The following is a 17,240-nucleotide window of genomic DNA, read 5'->3' on the forward strand; positions in this document are numbered from 1 at the left end:
CCAGATGCGGATATTACTACCACAAACAAGGGAGTAATTACACCGCACACAAACAGGACCCCAAAACAAAGCCTAATACTAAGCGTATGACCGGTAAGTACACGAGCGCAGTCACACCGTCTTACCATTAAGTGATTGCTCAGGTCTTCCCGATTATTCTGGAGAGACCCCGTCACTTGCGTCACATCTCCAGATGAAGGATCACCCTCCGCTGTTCCGTCTGCCGTGCACTGAGACACATTACATTGGTTTCTCTCCCTCTGTGCTCCATCACGGTTAATATCTGTATTTATGTAATACAGGAGATGATGAATTATCCATTAATATAGATAAATGTATGCCGAACGTGGATTTATTAGGGCCATTAGCGTGTAAAATGTGTCTTGGCTCTGATTGGAGAAGTCTTTTTTTAATAGTAATGTGGTTTAAATTAAAATATCTGTACCAGGGAAAACTTTGTGACAAGCAATATGTGCAGCAACTTACATCGTACAGTCGAGTTATGCAGTATGGGGGGATGCATTTGGAATGTTGGCTGGCAACTCCTATGGGAGCTGTAACTGTGACCATAATGGTTGTCACCCAACTTTCCCAGAAACTTTGCATAAAATATAACTCTGGTCATATCTAACATATTCATCCTGAAATACTCTGTGCTGCTAAAGTTGATAACCTGGGAAGGTCCCACAGACCACAGAAAGCAGCAAAGCTCCAGACATTAAGTAGTGGCTGCGAATGGGACCCCTTACCGATCAGCAGATACAAGTGAATAGGAAACATGCAGCAACCCCTTCAATCAGCTGATCAGTGGTGGCACCTGGAGTCAGACCATCATTAATCTGACACTGATGATGTATCCTACAGAGAGGAAGAAGAAGGCACTGCACCGAAACGCGCGTTGGGGTAGCGGCACCACAACGCTCAGGTAACATCAGGTATTTTTTACTCCTTTTTTTACTTCATATCCTTGCTCAAGTGCATTTATTTGACTCCATACACAGCCTTGTTGGACTCAATTACTACTTAAGTATTTTTAATCCTTATATACAAATATGTTCATCTTGTCCATGGGACTGTTTTCTTTGTACAATGCACTTGCACTTTTGAGCTAGTAACAATTTGTTCGCCTTGCCTGTTTGTTGCCTAAGGGTACCGTCACACAGTGCCATTTTCATCGCTACGACGGCACGATTCGTGACGTTCTAGCGATATCGTTTCGATATCGTTGTGTCTGACACGCTACTGCGATCCGGATCCCCGCTGAGAATCGTACGTCGTAGCAGATCATTTGAAACTTTCTTTCGTCGTCTAGTGTCCCGCTGTGGCGGCATGATTGTATCGTGTGACACAGGTTGTATACGATGTGCGCACAGTAACCAACGGCTTCTACATCGCAAATACGTCATGAAATTATCGCTCCAGCGCCGTGTATTGCAACGTGTGACCGCAGTATACAACGCTGGAGCGATAATCATACGACGCTGCAACGTCACGAATCGTGCTGTCGTAGCGATGAAAATGGCACTGTGTGACGGTACCCTTAGTTGTAGTTCCACTCTTTTTGGCTTATCATTGTCATCACCTTACTACCAGTGTTTATACATGTTTTTCTATGTTTGTTCAATAAAGCTTTAACCTTTTATTCAACGGTTCTTTGGTGCGTTTCCTTCTGATATTATTTATATGATTTTGAATCTGTTACACTAATGCCTTCACCCATATATATTATTCACAGAATAAAATATTCACTACGGGTGTCTTGCCTCTTTATAAGATTGAACACGTATAGGCTACAAATGGAAAGACTCCTGGAGCCCTCACCGATCAGCAGATACAAGTGAATAGAAAACGTGTGCCACAGCCCCTTCAATCAGCTGATCAGCGGTGGTGCCTTGAGTCAGACCCCCATTGATATGATATTGATGACTTATCCTACAGGGAGCGCCCCAATGCTAAAGTCCTGGAGGAACCCTTTTATTCTGGCATTCTTACCTGGATTATTAGCCGCCTTTTCTTCCGCAGCTTCTTGACGCTGAAGGTCATTTCTTCTGAAATTTTCAGTATTGCAGACCTCTTGAACAGGAGAGGTACTCTCATCCTCTGCCTTCTTTGCCCTTTTAAGAAAAACAAATCTATTTGCCACAGTTTCGCCAGCTACCTGAACTGAATAAACAAAAATCATATACTGTGCAACTTTGCAAACAGTTTCCATAAAAAAATATGGTTAGTGTACAGCTCCTATTCAAACCTATGCGTCTCCATGGTAACAGACCACAAACAATCTCTGTGTAGTCTGATCTTGCAGTCATCTATTATTCTCTTCCGTCTGTCTCCTGCTTCTTACGAAGGCCCCATACACACTAGAAAGCTTTCGGATGAACAATCATTCGGCCGCAAGCTTTCCATTCTTACTCTCCATCTGCTCCTGTGTTCTCTAGGAGATAGCTGCTGCCAGACTCCTCTGACGGTGGCTAACCTCTCGGAGGACAACAGGATCAACAGTCCAATATCAGACATGCCAGATCCTTAAACTACTGGTAAGAAAGCAAGTAGAAGACAACAGATGGATGACTACGGAATCAGGCTACACAGAGCTTGTTTTTAGTCTGTTACCATAGAAACATATAGGTCTACATAGAAACTGTAGGCACAAAACTGTAGAAGTTTTAATATTTAGGATTTTGCATAGTTTTTACATTTTATATTAAAGATGCATTGCAAAGTTTACCATACTACGTACTGATGGGTTTCAGTTTTTTCTGCTATGTCATCATCCTCAGAGAGGTCAGAAATGGCTGACTGGGTATCCTGGTTCATGTGCTCAGAAACCAAAAGTGAATCCTGGAGCGGGGTGTATTTGGACTGTTGGGTGGAAAGATCAAGCTCTGAGGCCTGCGGGAAAAATAAGTCTCAAGAATAAACCAGAAGTGCAAAGCTGAAGCCCGCCCTCAGGAAGCCCACCATGATGTTCACATCAATGGCTGCCATGACCGCTTATTGGAGGGGATTTATCAAACTTGTGCAAACATTTACTGCATTTATATGGGTTATCCTGTGTTAAAAGGCTATTTTACACATGTAAGCTCAAATGGACGATAGTAGATTAGAACTTATTTAGAGGGGACTGGGGAGACTTTTTGTTACTTAAATGCATGTACTTGGGGATAAAAATCACTTTTGCAATTGGGTTTTATTAAACATTTGGCTCTGTTTGCCTCGTACAGCCTTCATATTGCACTGTCTATTGCTGGCTGCAGAATGAGTTAACTGAGATTCCATCAGTCAGCTCCCTATGATGATCTGACAGGGAATTTTTAACTCTTATTTGTCTTTTTCTGAGCTCCTCTTAGTTGATTTATGACCAATTACAACATCAAAGCTGAATGGACGCTCCCTGTCCATATGTTTTGCATACTGTCAACAGCACATCCTCTGGGTTGTGCTGCCGAGAAAGATGAATTTTCTTTAGGTTGCATAAAAGAAGCGATCAGTTCATTTTTACGCCCAGAGGTGTATCTAGCCTTTCCTGCACCCGGGGCAAAGTATCAGTTTGGCGCCCCCCCCAACCTCCCCCATTTGAACCTTAACTCTATTGAAACTGTATGACCAGGCCAAGGTACATTCCTGAATCTCCATAATGTTAAAATAGATACCAATAAAAGTAAAATTACCGTAATTGAGACATGAGTAGGTTAAGTGTTTTTGAATATCCATATTGAATAAGGAGCCCCATATAATGCTCCATAAAGGTTAATAATGGCCCCATAAGATGCTCCATAGACACATTTGCTCAATATAGTGCTGCAGAAACGTTGATTATGGCCCCATAAGATGCTCCATAGAGACATTTGCCCCATATAGTGCTGCACAAAAGTTATGGCCCCATACAGACACTTGCCCCGTTATAGTGCTGCACAAATGTTATGGCCCCATAGATGCTCCATACAGACACTTGCCCCGTTATAGTGCTGCACAAACGTTATGGCCCCATATAGTGCTGCACAAAAGTTATGGCCCCATATAGTGCTGCACAAACGTTATGGCCCCCATATAGTGCTGCACAAATGTTATGGCCCCCATATAGTGATACACAAATGTTATGGCCCCCATATAGTGCTGCACAAACCTTATGGCCCCATAGATGCTCCATACAGGCACTTGCCCCATATAATGCTGCACAAACGTTATGGCCCCATAAGATGCCCCATACAGATATTTGCCCCATTTGCTGTTGCTGCGATAAAAAAAAAAAAAAATCACATACTCAACTCTCCGTCGCTCAGGCCCCCGGCACTTTCAATATTCACCTGCTCCTTGTTCCAGCCGCCACTCCATCTTCCGCCTCCTCTGCACTGACGTTCAGGCAGAGGGCGCGCACTAACTACGTCATCGCGCCCTCTGACCTCAGCGTCACTGCAGAAGACGGACCGGCGTCTGGAACGAGGAGCAGGTGAATATCGCGCTGCGCTCCCCTTCCCGTTATACTCACCTGCTCCTGGCGCGGTGCAGTCCCTGCTTCCCTGGCGCTGCTGCTTCTTCCTGTACTGAGTGGTCACCGTTACCGCTCATTACAGTAATGAATATGCGGCTCCACCCCTATGGGAGGTGGAGCCGCATATTCATTACTGTAATGAGCGGTACCATGTGACCGCTCAGTACAGGAAGAAGCCGGGGCGCCGGGCAGCCAGGGACCTGCAGGGACCGTGCCAGGAGTAGGTGAGTATAATTAGACAGCCCCCGCTCCCTGGCCCGGCCCACCCCCTCCTTGGACCGCCGCATCATCAGGCAGCCCGCTGGCGCCCCCCTGTCGGCTACGCCCGGGGCACATGCCCCGGCTGCCCCCCCCCCTGGATACGCCACTGTTTACGCCGATAGCTTTATCGAATTGGAAACAAAATGTGGTCGGCTTTCTCCGTCCATACCGCAAGTGTTACTCCAGATTTGTGCAATTTCTGCTGGATGCAGGCCGCCGACTTCTGTATCCTCAGGATCTCCTTCTGCTGTCTCAGCAACAACTTCCTCTCCTGGTGGGCAGCCTTGTAAATATTGTGCAAGTGCTGAATTTCTGCCTGCAGAAAAAAAAATGGTCTGTAAATGATCTGGAAGAATGTACCGTACTTCGTAAATGTCTTTCCCCTATAGTCAATATTTCATCCGTCTGCCACCAGCAGCCGCCATGTCATCCAAAGTGACCCCACTGCTGTAGCCAGCGATTGGCTGTGGAAGCCCCAGGGCCCTGGGCGAAACATCGTCTCTCTGCAATATTGGTGAGCTCAAGATACTAACAATGCCAAAATCAACACGTAATTAAACGTTGAGCACGCTAAGTATTTGTAGGGGTCAGATAATTCTTAGAAGACCCTGTATTCTGATTTCAGGGGGCACAGCTGAAGAGGGGGCTGGCTTCGATTTTTAGGCTTGTTGATTCCAAAAGCCAAAACTGTGTCACCATCGGTTCCATTCCCAGCTCCACTCCAAGGACACGGTGATAAGATTAGAGAGTGGAAACCTTGCTAAATCAATAATTAACCAACCTGTGACTGTTGCAAAACTACAACTCTCAGCATGCCCAAGCAGCAATATTTATAGCTTTGAAAACAGCTGGCAAGACACAGAACTAGAAACATGTCAGGAGGACATCAGTGTCTTACTGGTCGTCTTCCAAAATAACCACATGCCCGTAAGGTCCCTTATTTGTTTCTGTATGGTCCCAGATCGTCACTGGCGTTTTATGGTACCTGCTCTTGTTTCAGGTTCCTCTGGATTTCACGCTCGCATCTCAGGAGTTCTTCCACCTTACGCATATCGTTCTTTGTTTCCCAATATCTCAACAAGCAGAAAATAGAAATTATTTGATAAAGAAAAAAATAGCATTACTCTAACCTTGCACTGAAATGGAGGATTGCACCAATGACCTGGAGTATCTGTATCTGGGGGCTGAGATCATGTGATACCCTCCTTCAGTTACCTGATCTGATGCCATCTCCAGCAGTTTGAGCAGATCGAAATAACTAAAACCCTATAGTCCTCTTCTAGCAATGGACCCTCAGGCAATACCTAAATTGTCAGTCCGCCCCTACTACGAGACTTTTGCAAGCACAAAATATCAGGTGGGACAATCCTATACAATATGTGGGCCAAGTAATACAAGTCCTTTCGTAAGTAAAAGCAGGGCTGTCTTTTTTTAGGTTCACACAGGATAAAACACCTAGAGCAATCTAGAACAGGATACAACAACTAGGGTAAGTTGTCCTAAAGAGGACATGAAGAGTAACCTAGAACTTGAGAGGACACGAAGAGTAACCTAGAACTGGAGAGGACAAAACGAGTAACCTAGAACTGGAGAGGACACAGAGTATCCTAGAACTGGAGAGGACACAAAGAGTAACCTAGAACTAAAGAGGACACAGAGTAAACTAAAACTGGAGAGGACACAAAGAGTATCCTGGAGAGGACAAAACGAGTAACCTAGAACTGGAGAGGACACAGAGTAACCTAGAACTGGAGAGGACACAAAGAGTATCCTAGAACTGGAGAGGACACAAAGAGTAACCTAGAACTAAAGAGGACACGAAGAGTAACCTAGAACTGGAGAGGACAACTAGTGCAACCTAGAACTGAAGAGGACACGAAAAGTAACCTAGAACTGAAAGAGATATCTAAAAAAAGAAACCTAGAACTGAGAGTATGACTAGGATAATCTATAACTGGATGAGAAACCTAGAGCAATCAAAAACTGAGGATGACTACTAGAGTCACCAAAGAGAGGATGACTAGATGATGACGAGTGGATGACTAGAGTAACAGAGCACTGGAGAGGTTTAGAATAACTTACAACTGAATAAGACAAACAGAGTAACCAATAACTCGAGAGTACAACTACAGTAACCTAGAACTGGAGAAAAGCTGACTAGACTCACCTAGAACTAGAGGACAACTAGAATAACCTGGAACTAAAGAGGATGACCAGGGTCACTTAAAACTAGATACAAGGTCTAGAATAACCAAGAAGAAAAGAAGGCAACTAGAGTAACCTAGAACTAGAGAAGATGACTACAGTCACCTAGAACTAAGGAAGAAGACTAGAGTGACCAAGAACTGGAGAGGTCTAAAGTAACCTACAACTGAATTTGACAAATACAGTAATAGAGAACTGGAAAAGACGACTAGAGTCACATAGGACTAGAGAGGACAACTAGAATTATCTAGCGCTAAAGGGGATGACTAGAGTAATCTAGAACTAGAGAGAGTGACTAAAATTACCTCGGATTAAAGAGGATGACTAGAGTAACCTAGAACTAAAATGGATGGCTAGAGTAACCAAACAGATTCACCTACAACTGGAAAAGACAACTAGAGTAACCTAGAATTACATAAGACACCTAGTGTCATCTAAGATTTAACAAGACAGCTAAAATGACCTACAACGTAGGCCACGTATCCGATGCTTAGCCCTCTTCTTTGAACTAGAAGAAAATCTCTCTCACATCTTCTGGTGATGTAGCAGAGCCAATTCTGCCTTGGTCTTCTCTTTTAGAGCTTCTTCTCTTAGTCGGAGCAGAGCGGTCTGATGTCTCGCACGGAGCTCTTCTTCTCGGAGATACTGCTGAGACATCTCCAGGGTGAAAGGAGTGAACATGTTTGGGGAACCATAAAACTCTCCGACTTCACTCCACTGTGAATTAGATTATTGCAGAAAAGAGAGATAATAACCACTGACATTGTGATACACAGCACTGTGCTCAGTCCCCCACAAAGCTCACGATCTAATCTCTCAGTCTCAGACACACACACCTGGGGCAATGAATGTGGGAGGAAACAGAAGAAAAGCTTAAGCACAAGGGGAGATGCACCCTACGCCAATGGTACACAGGTCTAATATGCATGAAAGAAATGTATGTGAACCCCTTCCCTCTTCCAGAACCGCATATATCCATCATTATATCATAGCTACAGTGGGGAAAATAAGTATTTGATACACTGCTGATTTTGCAAGTTTTCCCACCTACAAAGAATGGAGAGGTCTGTAATTTTTACCATAGGTACACTTCACCTATGAGAGGCAGAATCTAACAATAAAAAAAAAAACAGAAAATCACATTGTATGATTTTTACATAATTTGCGTTTTATTGCATGAAATAAGTATTTGATCATTTACTAAGCAGCAAGAATTTTGGCGCTCACAGACCTGTTAGTTTTTCTGTAAGAAGCCTCCTACTCTTCACTCATTACCTGGATTAATTGCACCTGTTTGAACTCATTACCTGTATAAAAGAAACCGGTCCACACACTCAAGGCCCCGTCTCACTAAGCGATTTACCAACGATCACGACCAGCGATACGACCTGGCCGTGATCGTTGGTAAGTCGCTGTGTGGTCGCTGGGGAGCTGTCACACAGACAGCTCTCCCCAGCGACCAACGATCAGGGGAACGACTTCGGCATCGTTTAAACTGTCTTCAACGATGCCGAAGTCCCCCTGCAGCACCCGGGTAACCAGGGTAAACATCGGGTTACTAAGCGCAGGGCCGCGCTTAGTAACCCGATGTTTACCCTGGTTACCAAAAAAAACAAACACTACATACTCGCCTTTCGGTGTCCAGGTCCCTTGCCGTCTGCTTCCTGCTCTGACTGAGCCGCCGTACACTGAGAGCAGAGCGCAGCGGTGACGTCACTGCTGTGCTCTCACTTCTCACTGTACGGCCGGGAGTCAGTGAGAGCAGGAAGCAGACGGCAAGGGACCTGGACACCGAAAGGCGAGTATGTACTGTTTGTTTTTTTTTACATTTACGCTGGTAACCAGGGTAAACATCGGGTTACTAAGCGCGGCCCTGCGCTTAGTAACCCGATGTTTACCCTGGTTACCAGTGAAGACATCGCTGGATCGGTGTCACACACACCGATTCAGCAATGTCAGCGGGGCCTCAACGACCAAAAAAAGGTCCAGGCCATTCCGACACGACCAGCGATCTCGCAGCAGGGGCCTGATCGCTGGTACGTGTCACACATAGCGAGATCGCTATGGAGGTCGCTGTTGCGTCACAAAACTTGTGACTCAGCAGCGATCTCGCTAGCGATCTCGCTATGTGAGACGGGGCCTTCAATCACACTCCAACCTCTCCACCATGGCCAAGACCAAAGAGTTGTCTAAGCACACCAGAGACAAAATTGTAGACCTGCACAAAGGCTGGGATGAGCTATAGGACAATAGGCAAGCAGCTTGGTGAGAAGGCAACAACTGTTGGCGCAATTATTAGAAAATGGAAGGAACACAAGATGACAATCAGTCTTCCTCGATCTGGGGCTCTATGCAAGATCTCACCTTGCGGGGTAAGGATGATTCTGAGAAAGGTCAGGAATCAGCCCAGAACTACATGGGAGGACCTGGTCAATGACCTGAAGAGAGCTGGGACCACAGTCTCAAACATTACCATTAGTAACACACTACACAGTCATGGATTAAAATCCTGCATGGCACACAAGGTCCTCCTGCTCACGCCAGCACATGTCTAGGCCCGTTTGAAGTTCGCCAATGACCATCTGGATGATCCAGAGAAGGCATGTGAGAAGGTCATGTGGTCAGATGAAACCTAAAAATAACTTTTTGGTATCAACTCCACTCGCCGTAGAAGGTCGAAGAAGAAGGATGAGTACAACCCCCAAGAACACTGTCCCAACCATGAAGAATGGTGGGGGAAACATCATACTTTGGGGGTGCTTTCCTGCAGAGTGTATTGTGTATTGTGAAATTTTGGCCAACAACCTCGTTCCCTCAGTAAAAGCACTGAATATGGGTCATGGCTGGGTCTTCCAGCAAGACAATGATCCGAAACACACAGCCAGGACAACTAAGGAGTGGTGACTACATAAGAAGCATTTCAAGGTCCTGGAGTGGCCTAGCCAGTCTCCAGACCTGAACCCAATAGAAAATCTTTGCAGGAAGCCGAAACTCAATGTTGCCCCCTAAACCTGAAGGATCTGGAGAAGATCTGTATGGAGGAGTGGGCCAAAATCCCTGCTGCAGTGTGTGCAAACTTGGTCAAGAACCACAGGAAACGTCTGACCTCTGTAATTGCAAACAAAGGTTTCTGTACCAAATATTAAGTTCTGTTTTTCTATTGTATCAAATACTTATTTCATGCAATAAAATGAAAGTTAATTATGTAAAAATAATACAGTTGCAGTGTATGTACGATAAAAATTACTGACATCTCCATTTTTTGTAGGTGGTAAAACTTGCAAAATTAGCAGTGTATCATATACCGTATATACTCGAGTATAAGCCGAGATTTTCAGCCCAAATTTTTGGGCTGAAAGTGCCCCTCTCGGCTTATACTCGAGTCACGGTCGGCGGGTGAGGGGGAGAGGGCGCTGAGGCATACTTACCTGCTTCCGGGTCTCCTGGCGCTGTCCCTGCAGTCCCACGGTCTCCGGGTGCCGCAGCTCTTCCCCTGTTCAGTGGTCACGTGGGACCGCTCATTAGAGAAATGAATATGGACTCCACTCCCATAGGGGCGGAGCCGCCTATTCATTTCTCTAATCAGCTGTAACGGTGACCGCTGACAGAGGAAGAGGCTGCGGCACCGAAGACCAGCTGTCCGGGGGAAGGAGCGGGACGCCGGGAGCAGGTAAGTATTACATATTCACCTGTCCGCGTTCCACACGCCGGGTGCCGCTCTGTCTTCCCGGGGTCTCTCTCTCCGCACTGACTGTGCAGGTCAGAGGGCGCGATGACGCATATAGTGTGCGCGCCGCCCTCTGCCTGATCAGTCAGTGCGGAGAGACGCCGGGACGGGACGCTGAGGAGCTGCAAGCAAGAGAGGTGAGTATGTCTTTTATTATTTTTACTGCAGCAGCAGCAGCAGCAATGGCACAGCTTTCTATGGTACATCTATGGGGCAATAATGAACGGTGCAGAGCACTATATGGCACAGCTATGGGGCAATAAGGAACGGTGCAGAGCACTATATGGCACAGCTATGGGGCAATAAGGAACGGTGCAGAGCACTATATGGCACATCTATGGGGCAATAATGAACGGTGCAGAGCACTATATGGCACAGCTATGGGGCAATAATGAACGGTGCAGAGCACTATGGCACAGCTATGGGGCAATAACGGTGCAGAGCACTATATGGCACAGCTATGGGGCAATTATGAACGGTGCAGAGCACTATATGGCACAGCTATGGGGCAATAATGAATGGTGCAGAGCACTATATGGCCCAGCTACGGGGCAATAATGAACGGTGCAGAGCACTATGGCACATCTATGGGGCAATAATGAACGGTGCAGAGCACTATATGGCACAGCTTTCTATGGTACAGCTATGGGGCAATAATGAACGGTGCAGAGCACTATATGGCACAGCTATGGGGCCATAATGAACGGTATGGAGCATCTATTTTTATTTTTGAAATTCACCGGTAGCTGCTGCATTTTCCACCCTAGGCTTACACTCGAGTCAATAAGTTTTCCCAGTTTTTTGTGGCAAAATTAGGGGGGTCGGCTTATACTCGGGCCGGCTTATACTCGAGTATATACGGTACTTATTTTTCCTACTGTATGAATAAATACCCATTAAAGGTGTTCTCCAGGACTGACATATTGGTGACCCATCCTTGGGATAGGTCATACACTGTGTGCAGAATTATTAGACAAGTTGTATTTTGATCACGTGATACTTTTTATACATGTTGTCCTACTCCAAGCTGTTCAGGCTTGAGAGCCAACTACCAATTAAGTAAATCAGGTGATGTGCATCTCTGTAATGAGGAGGGGTGTTGTCTAATGACATCAAAACCCGATATAAGGTGTGCTTAATTATTAGGCAACTTCCTTTCCTTTGGCAAAATGGGTCAGAAGAGATATTTGTCGGGCTCTGAAAAGTCCAAAATTGTGAGATGTCTTGCAGAGGGATGCAGCAGTCTTGAAATTGCCAAACTTTTGAAGTGTGATCACCGAACAATCAAGCATTTCATGGCAAATAGCCAACAGGGTCGCAAGAAGCGTGTTGGGCAAAAAAGGCGCAAAATAACTGCCCGTGAATTGAGGAAAATCAAGCGTGAAGCTGCCAAGATGCCATTTGCCACCAGTTTTGCCATATTTCAGAGCGGCAGCGTTACTGGAGTAACAAAAAGCACAAGGTGTGCGATACTCAGGGACATGGCCAAGGTAAGGAAGGCTGAAAAACGACCACCTTTGAACAAGAAACATAAGATAAAATGTCAAGACTGGGTCAAGAAATATCTTAAGACTGACTTTCAAAGGTTTTTTGGACTGATGAAATGAGAGTGACTCTTGATGGGCCAGATGGATGGGCCAGAGGCTGGATCAGTAAAGGCCAGAGAGCTCCACTCCGACTCTGACGCCAGCAAGGTGGAGGTCGGGTACTGGTATGGGCTGGGATCATCAAAGATGAACTAGTCGGACCTTTTCGGGTTGAGGATGGAGTGAAGCTCAACTCCCAGACCTACTGCCAGTTTCTGGAAGACAACTTCTTCAAGCAGTGGTACAGGAAGAAGTCGGTATCGTTCAAGAAAAACATGATTTTCATGCAGGACAATGCTCCATCACATGCCTCCAACTACTTCCACAGCGTGGCTGGCCAGTAAAGGTCTCAAAGAAGAAAACATCATGACATGGCCCCCTTATTCACCTGATCTGAACCCCATAGAGAACCTGTGGTCCCTCATAAAATGTGAGATCTACAGGGAGGGAAAACAGTCCACCTCTCGGAACAGTGTCTGGGAGGCTGTGGTGGCTGCTGCACGCAATGTTGGTCGTAAACAGATCAAGCACTGACAGAATCTATGGATGGAAGCTGCTGAGTGTCATAAAGAAAGGGGGCTATATTGGTCACTAATTTTGGGGGGTTTTGTTTTTGTATGTCAGGAATGTTTATTTTTAAATTTTGTGCAGTGATATTGGCTTACCTGGTGAAAATAAACAAGTGAGATGAGAAGATATTTGGTTCTTATTAAGTTGCCTAATAATTCTGCACAGTAATAGTTACCTGCACAAACAGATATCCTCCTAAGAGAGCCAAATCTAAAAAAAACCCCACTCCAACTTCCAAAAATATTAAGCTTTGATTTTTATGAGTCTTTTGGGTTGATTGAGAACATACCGTACGTAGTTGTTGATCAATAATAAAAACAATCCTCTAAAATACACCTTGCCTAATAATTCTGCACACAGTGTAAATATCAGAACAATGGGGTCCAACGCCAGCTTCCACCCCCCTCCCCGATCAGCTGTTCTCAGAATCTGATGGCTGTACCCAATGTACTGGAGCAGCGCCGAACAGTGGTTAATGGTCGTTCCTGAGTACTGCAGCTCAGCTCCCATTCATGTTAATAATAAATGAGTAATGTGATATTTGGTAACAATAACAAAAAGCAAAACATTCAATGATTAACCAGCACAAGAGAAGAACGCAGATGTGTGCTGCCACCTGCTGGTCACCAGTAAGAAATTGCAGGATGACCCTTTTTTCAAGCTTATAACTTTATAACTACTTTTTCACTTCGCATCTTGTAAAAGTATTTTTTCTTCTCATAAGATCACCCTATATAAAAAGTTACAGGGTTGACAGAAAGACTAGCAAGGAACATGATAGTATTCTCAAAAATATGTATAAATAGCCTATAATGTACGTGCCGAATTTTTATGATGCTTTTCTTGGAGAGTAACTTCACATAATAATAATAGCTAATAATATATATAATCTTTAAAAGGGCATCTTCATCACAGCCACCCCTTTCTAAATACCATGACAGATTGTCATACAGAGGAGTGACAGTTGTTCATTGTAATACTGCACTTCTACCAGTAGGAGTCACTGCATGAGAAGTGAGCACTGTAGTCTGTGGGCCCATTTAGTTGTGTACTGAGGGTCGCCGCTCTACAACTGTCATGCATATGACCAGCCAAACAGCACACCAGCCCCACAAACACTGCTTGGAAAATTCTGTAGGATTTCCAGTTCATTTCCCCAGTGACCAGCATTACGTTACCTTGCTTGTGGAGTCAGTGTGGTCCCAAGATTGCTCCAGGCTTTCCGTCTCAGTTGGTGCAGCACTCGCTATGTGAAATTAAAAAAATAATTTTGTGACTTGCAAAAAAAAAAAGGGGGAGCAGAGAGATAATATGGCCAGGGAGGCAGGAAAGATAAATCCTTCAGCACTTTTGACGGCTAAGTGACGTTATGAACTACAGCACCCGGGTGTCTGTATGACGAGAACATGTAGACACTGTGGGGCCTTGGAATTGCAACATGCTTTATAGAGATGTTTAGTTCATGCCTGAAAAAGCAAAAGCAGAACTTTAAATAGGACCTGCCACATCCCATAAATATGTAATTTCTTTACCTGCTGTAAATTCCGATGTTCTCCTGAATCTGGCGTTGTTTTTCTTTTATTCTTGCGGCTCTCCATTGCTGAGATATGGCTCCTTCTTCCCAGTACAGAAATCTAGTCTTGTTACCCAACTGGGCGTGATCCTCAATCACACACCCACAGAGTTGAGTATCACACCCACTTGGCACAAAAAGGACTCAATTTATATACAGGGAAGAAGAGGCCATATCTCAGGAACGGAGAGACGCAGGATCAAGAAAGAAACATTGCCGGATTCAGGAGAACAGCGGTATTTACATCAGGTATAAAGAATACATATTTATGGGCTCTTTAAGAAACGCAAAGCTGCTGTCCATAATTTCAGATACCATTTATTTGCAGAATAAAAGAGCTCGACAGAAAGAATAAGCTGATCCATTGATGCGACTGGACCTTTGTTTAGTATGTTGTGATATCGCTGCAAAGTGTCAAAAGGGTTTATTCTTCTTATGTAACCATTCTGCAAATCATAAAGCCACAAATCATGGACTTATCTAAGATAACTGTATGATTCCTCCATCATCCCAGAATAGTGACAGTTCACTTTTTATTACTGTCCAGGATCCACAATGAAAGCACCACAAATTAGCAACGGATAAATCTTTGTTATGTCCTTTATATGAGAAGGAAGACCAAGAATGCTTTGATATCAGACATATCTGAATGTCCGGTGTGTGATGCTCCATGTCTGGCCAGCTTGTCCTGGATTACTGGGTAACAACGCATTGTCATGCCAGATACCATTTAAAGGGCTCTTCCATTTATTGCCCAACCTTAGGACAGACCATCAATGTATGATTAGTGAGCCCACCATTGGGGTGTCTCCAATAAAAAAAAAAAAAAAAAAGGAGCTGCAGGAGTCCGTGGGGGATCACAGCCCCTTTATCCAGGCACAACAATGTACACACAAGTAGATATGGGTACTGCGGTGACTAGGAGGGAGTACGAAACTATTAAAAGGGATATTCCCATCTCAGACATTTATGGCATATCTACAAGTTTACCAGTAATGTCTGACAGCTGAAGGTTCCACTGCTGGGGCCTGCACCTATCTCATCCATTCCCATCTACAGGAAATCCAAAATCTTCCTTTATTTCTTGAAGCTCCCATAGAAACTAATTGAAGGCGCATGGCATATGCGGCCAGTTCCCAATTCACGGTAACACAAGATGGATGGAGCCACAGAGGTGGAAGTCAGGTTTATAAGACATTTATTTCATGAATTTCTGAGATTGGAATAACTCTTTGGGCCCTTTTCCAGACTTGAATGCTGAATATTGAAAAATATGAAGACAAGCCTGAATAGAGACCGTTATGTTCCGCCCAGCCCATGGGTCTCCTGATCCAAACCCAACCACCTTAGCTACACCCATGTTGTTGAGCTTGGGCCAGTAGACCCATAGCCTGTCCAGACATCATGGTTCATAGAAGGACTGTGAATGTCAAAAGTGTGAAACTAGCCTGATTAAAGGCCCGATGTCCAGACCGGCCCGAGATTCTCCTGACCTGAACCCAAAAACCTTAGTTATGCCCATGACATTGTTTATCTTGGGTCACTAGACCCATGACTGATCCGGACATCGTGGTTCACAGAAGGACCGTGAAAGTCGAAAGTGTGAAACCCGCATGATTAACGGCAGCAATGTCCAGACCGGCCCGTGGATCTCCTGATCCGAAACTCAACAGCCTTACACATACCCATGAGATTGCGGAGTTCGGGTCAGTAGACGCACGGCCTGTTCTTAGAAGGACTACAAATTTCGAAAATGTGGTCCTCCAGTGTGTCTAGGACAATGGATCTTAGAAATGACAACTGCTCTCCTAAGCCAGAAATTTGTTGAGACCAGTTGTCCATCCTCTTCACCCCTGCGTTATCAGCAAGTGGTGCAGTTTCTGGAAATCGTCACTCCATCCTAACATATCTTATATATGGGGTATGGCCATACCGTGTGCTTTAATTGGACTTTTCAGCTGGGTAACGTTGTCTGTGCCACTCTTGCCCGATTCCACACATGGCCTCCATCCATCACCGAACCTGGAATAAAACATTATAGGACGTAACACCAAAATCTTGTATTTGGGTGTTTGATTCACCCTTTCCTTACCCGCTGGCTGCATGCTGGCCGCAATATTGGATTGAATTTCATTCTCTGTCCTCCGGAGTACACGCCTGCGCAAGGCAATATTGCCAGCGGGTAAGGAAAGGGTGAATCAAGCACCCAAAAACCCCGCCCATATGACCCAAAACCGGTCCCGCCAAATTCAGGTGACAGGTTCCCTTTAAAGACCCAAATTAATACAAGAAAACGTGAATAGTGAGTGATGCGAAGCAATCAGATTGGTAATGTCAAGCACGAGATTTACACCCCGCAGTTAAAGTCGGCAGTCTCCCTGTCTGGCTCCAGGGCTCCGGGTATTGATAAATCCTGCCCTCCGACTCCTTCCAATAGGAATAATACGAATAATGCATTCCTGGTAAGACGGCATTAAGTCATGTTGTAATGTCATTGCTCTTGTTGATCCCTTTTCCTAAAGTGAATTTCGAAGCCGGGGCGGCGGGGTCTGGATCCTCTCCAGGTAATTACTGGTAAAAGGTTGGACGCTTTTCTGCACTGTTATCCAAATGGCATGTGTGTAATCAGCGAAAGCCCCCGCCGGCTTTGAACTTGTTCTTTAAAGATTATATAGGCCTGATTAGATTGTGCGGAAATAACCCCCCAAAACAATCTGATTACTTACACCCTATGTGGGATTTCTAGAACCTTTTTTTTTCCTCATTTCTTAATTGGACCTAAAGACTTGTAAGGATGGGACCCGCCAAGCTCCATGCCTAATTCTG

General features: G+C 44.9%; 1 protein-coding gene across 1 annotated transcript in view; it reads right to left on the reverse strand.

Moving 5' to 3' along the window:
* The window catches only part of CCDC187 (coiled-coil domain containing 187), a 115,786-nt gene that overhangs the window by 19,118 nt on the left and 79,428 nt on the right, over positions 1-17,240 (reverse strand). The window contains exons 18-25 of the mRNA XM_077284416.1: positions 16,348-16,436; positions 14,020-14,087; positions 7,488-7,675; positions 5,739-5,826; positions 4,923-5,069; positions 2,741-2,892; positions 1,993-2,114; positions 126-283 (exon numbers count right to left, since the gene is read on the reverse strand). Coding sequence (XP_077140531.1) covers positions 126-283; positions 1,993-2,114; positions 2,741-2,892; positions 4,923-5,069; positions 5,739-5,826; positions 7,488-7,675; positions 14,020-14,087; positions 16,348-16,436 — 1,012 coding nt within the window. The remainder of the gene's footprint in view (positions 1-125; positions 284-1,992; positions 2,115-2,740; positions 2,893-4,922; positions 5,070-5,738; positions 5,827-7,487; positions 7,676-14,019; positions 14,088-16,347; positions 16,437-17,240) is intronic.

This window comes from Ranitomeya variabilis, chromosome 2, assembly GCF_051348905.1.
Source record: "Ranitomeya variabilis isolate aRanVar5 chromosome 2, aRanVar5.hap1, whole genome shotgun sequence".
Taxonomy (NCBI): domain Eukaryota; kingdom Metazoa; phylum Chordata; class Amphibia; order Anura; family Dendrobatidae; genus Ranitomeya; species Ranitomeya variabilis.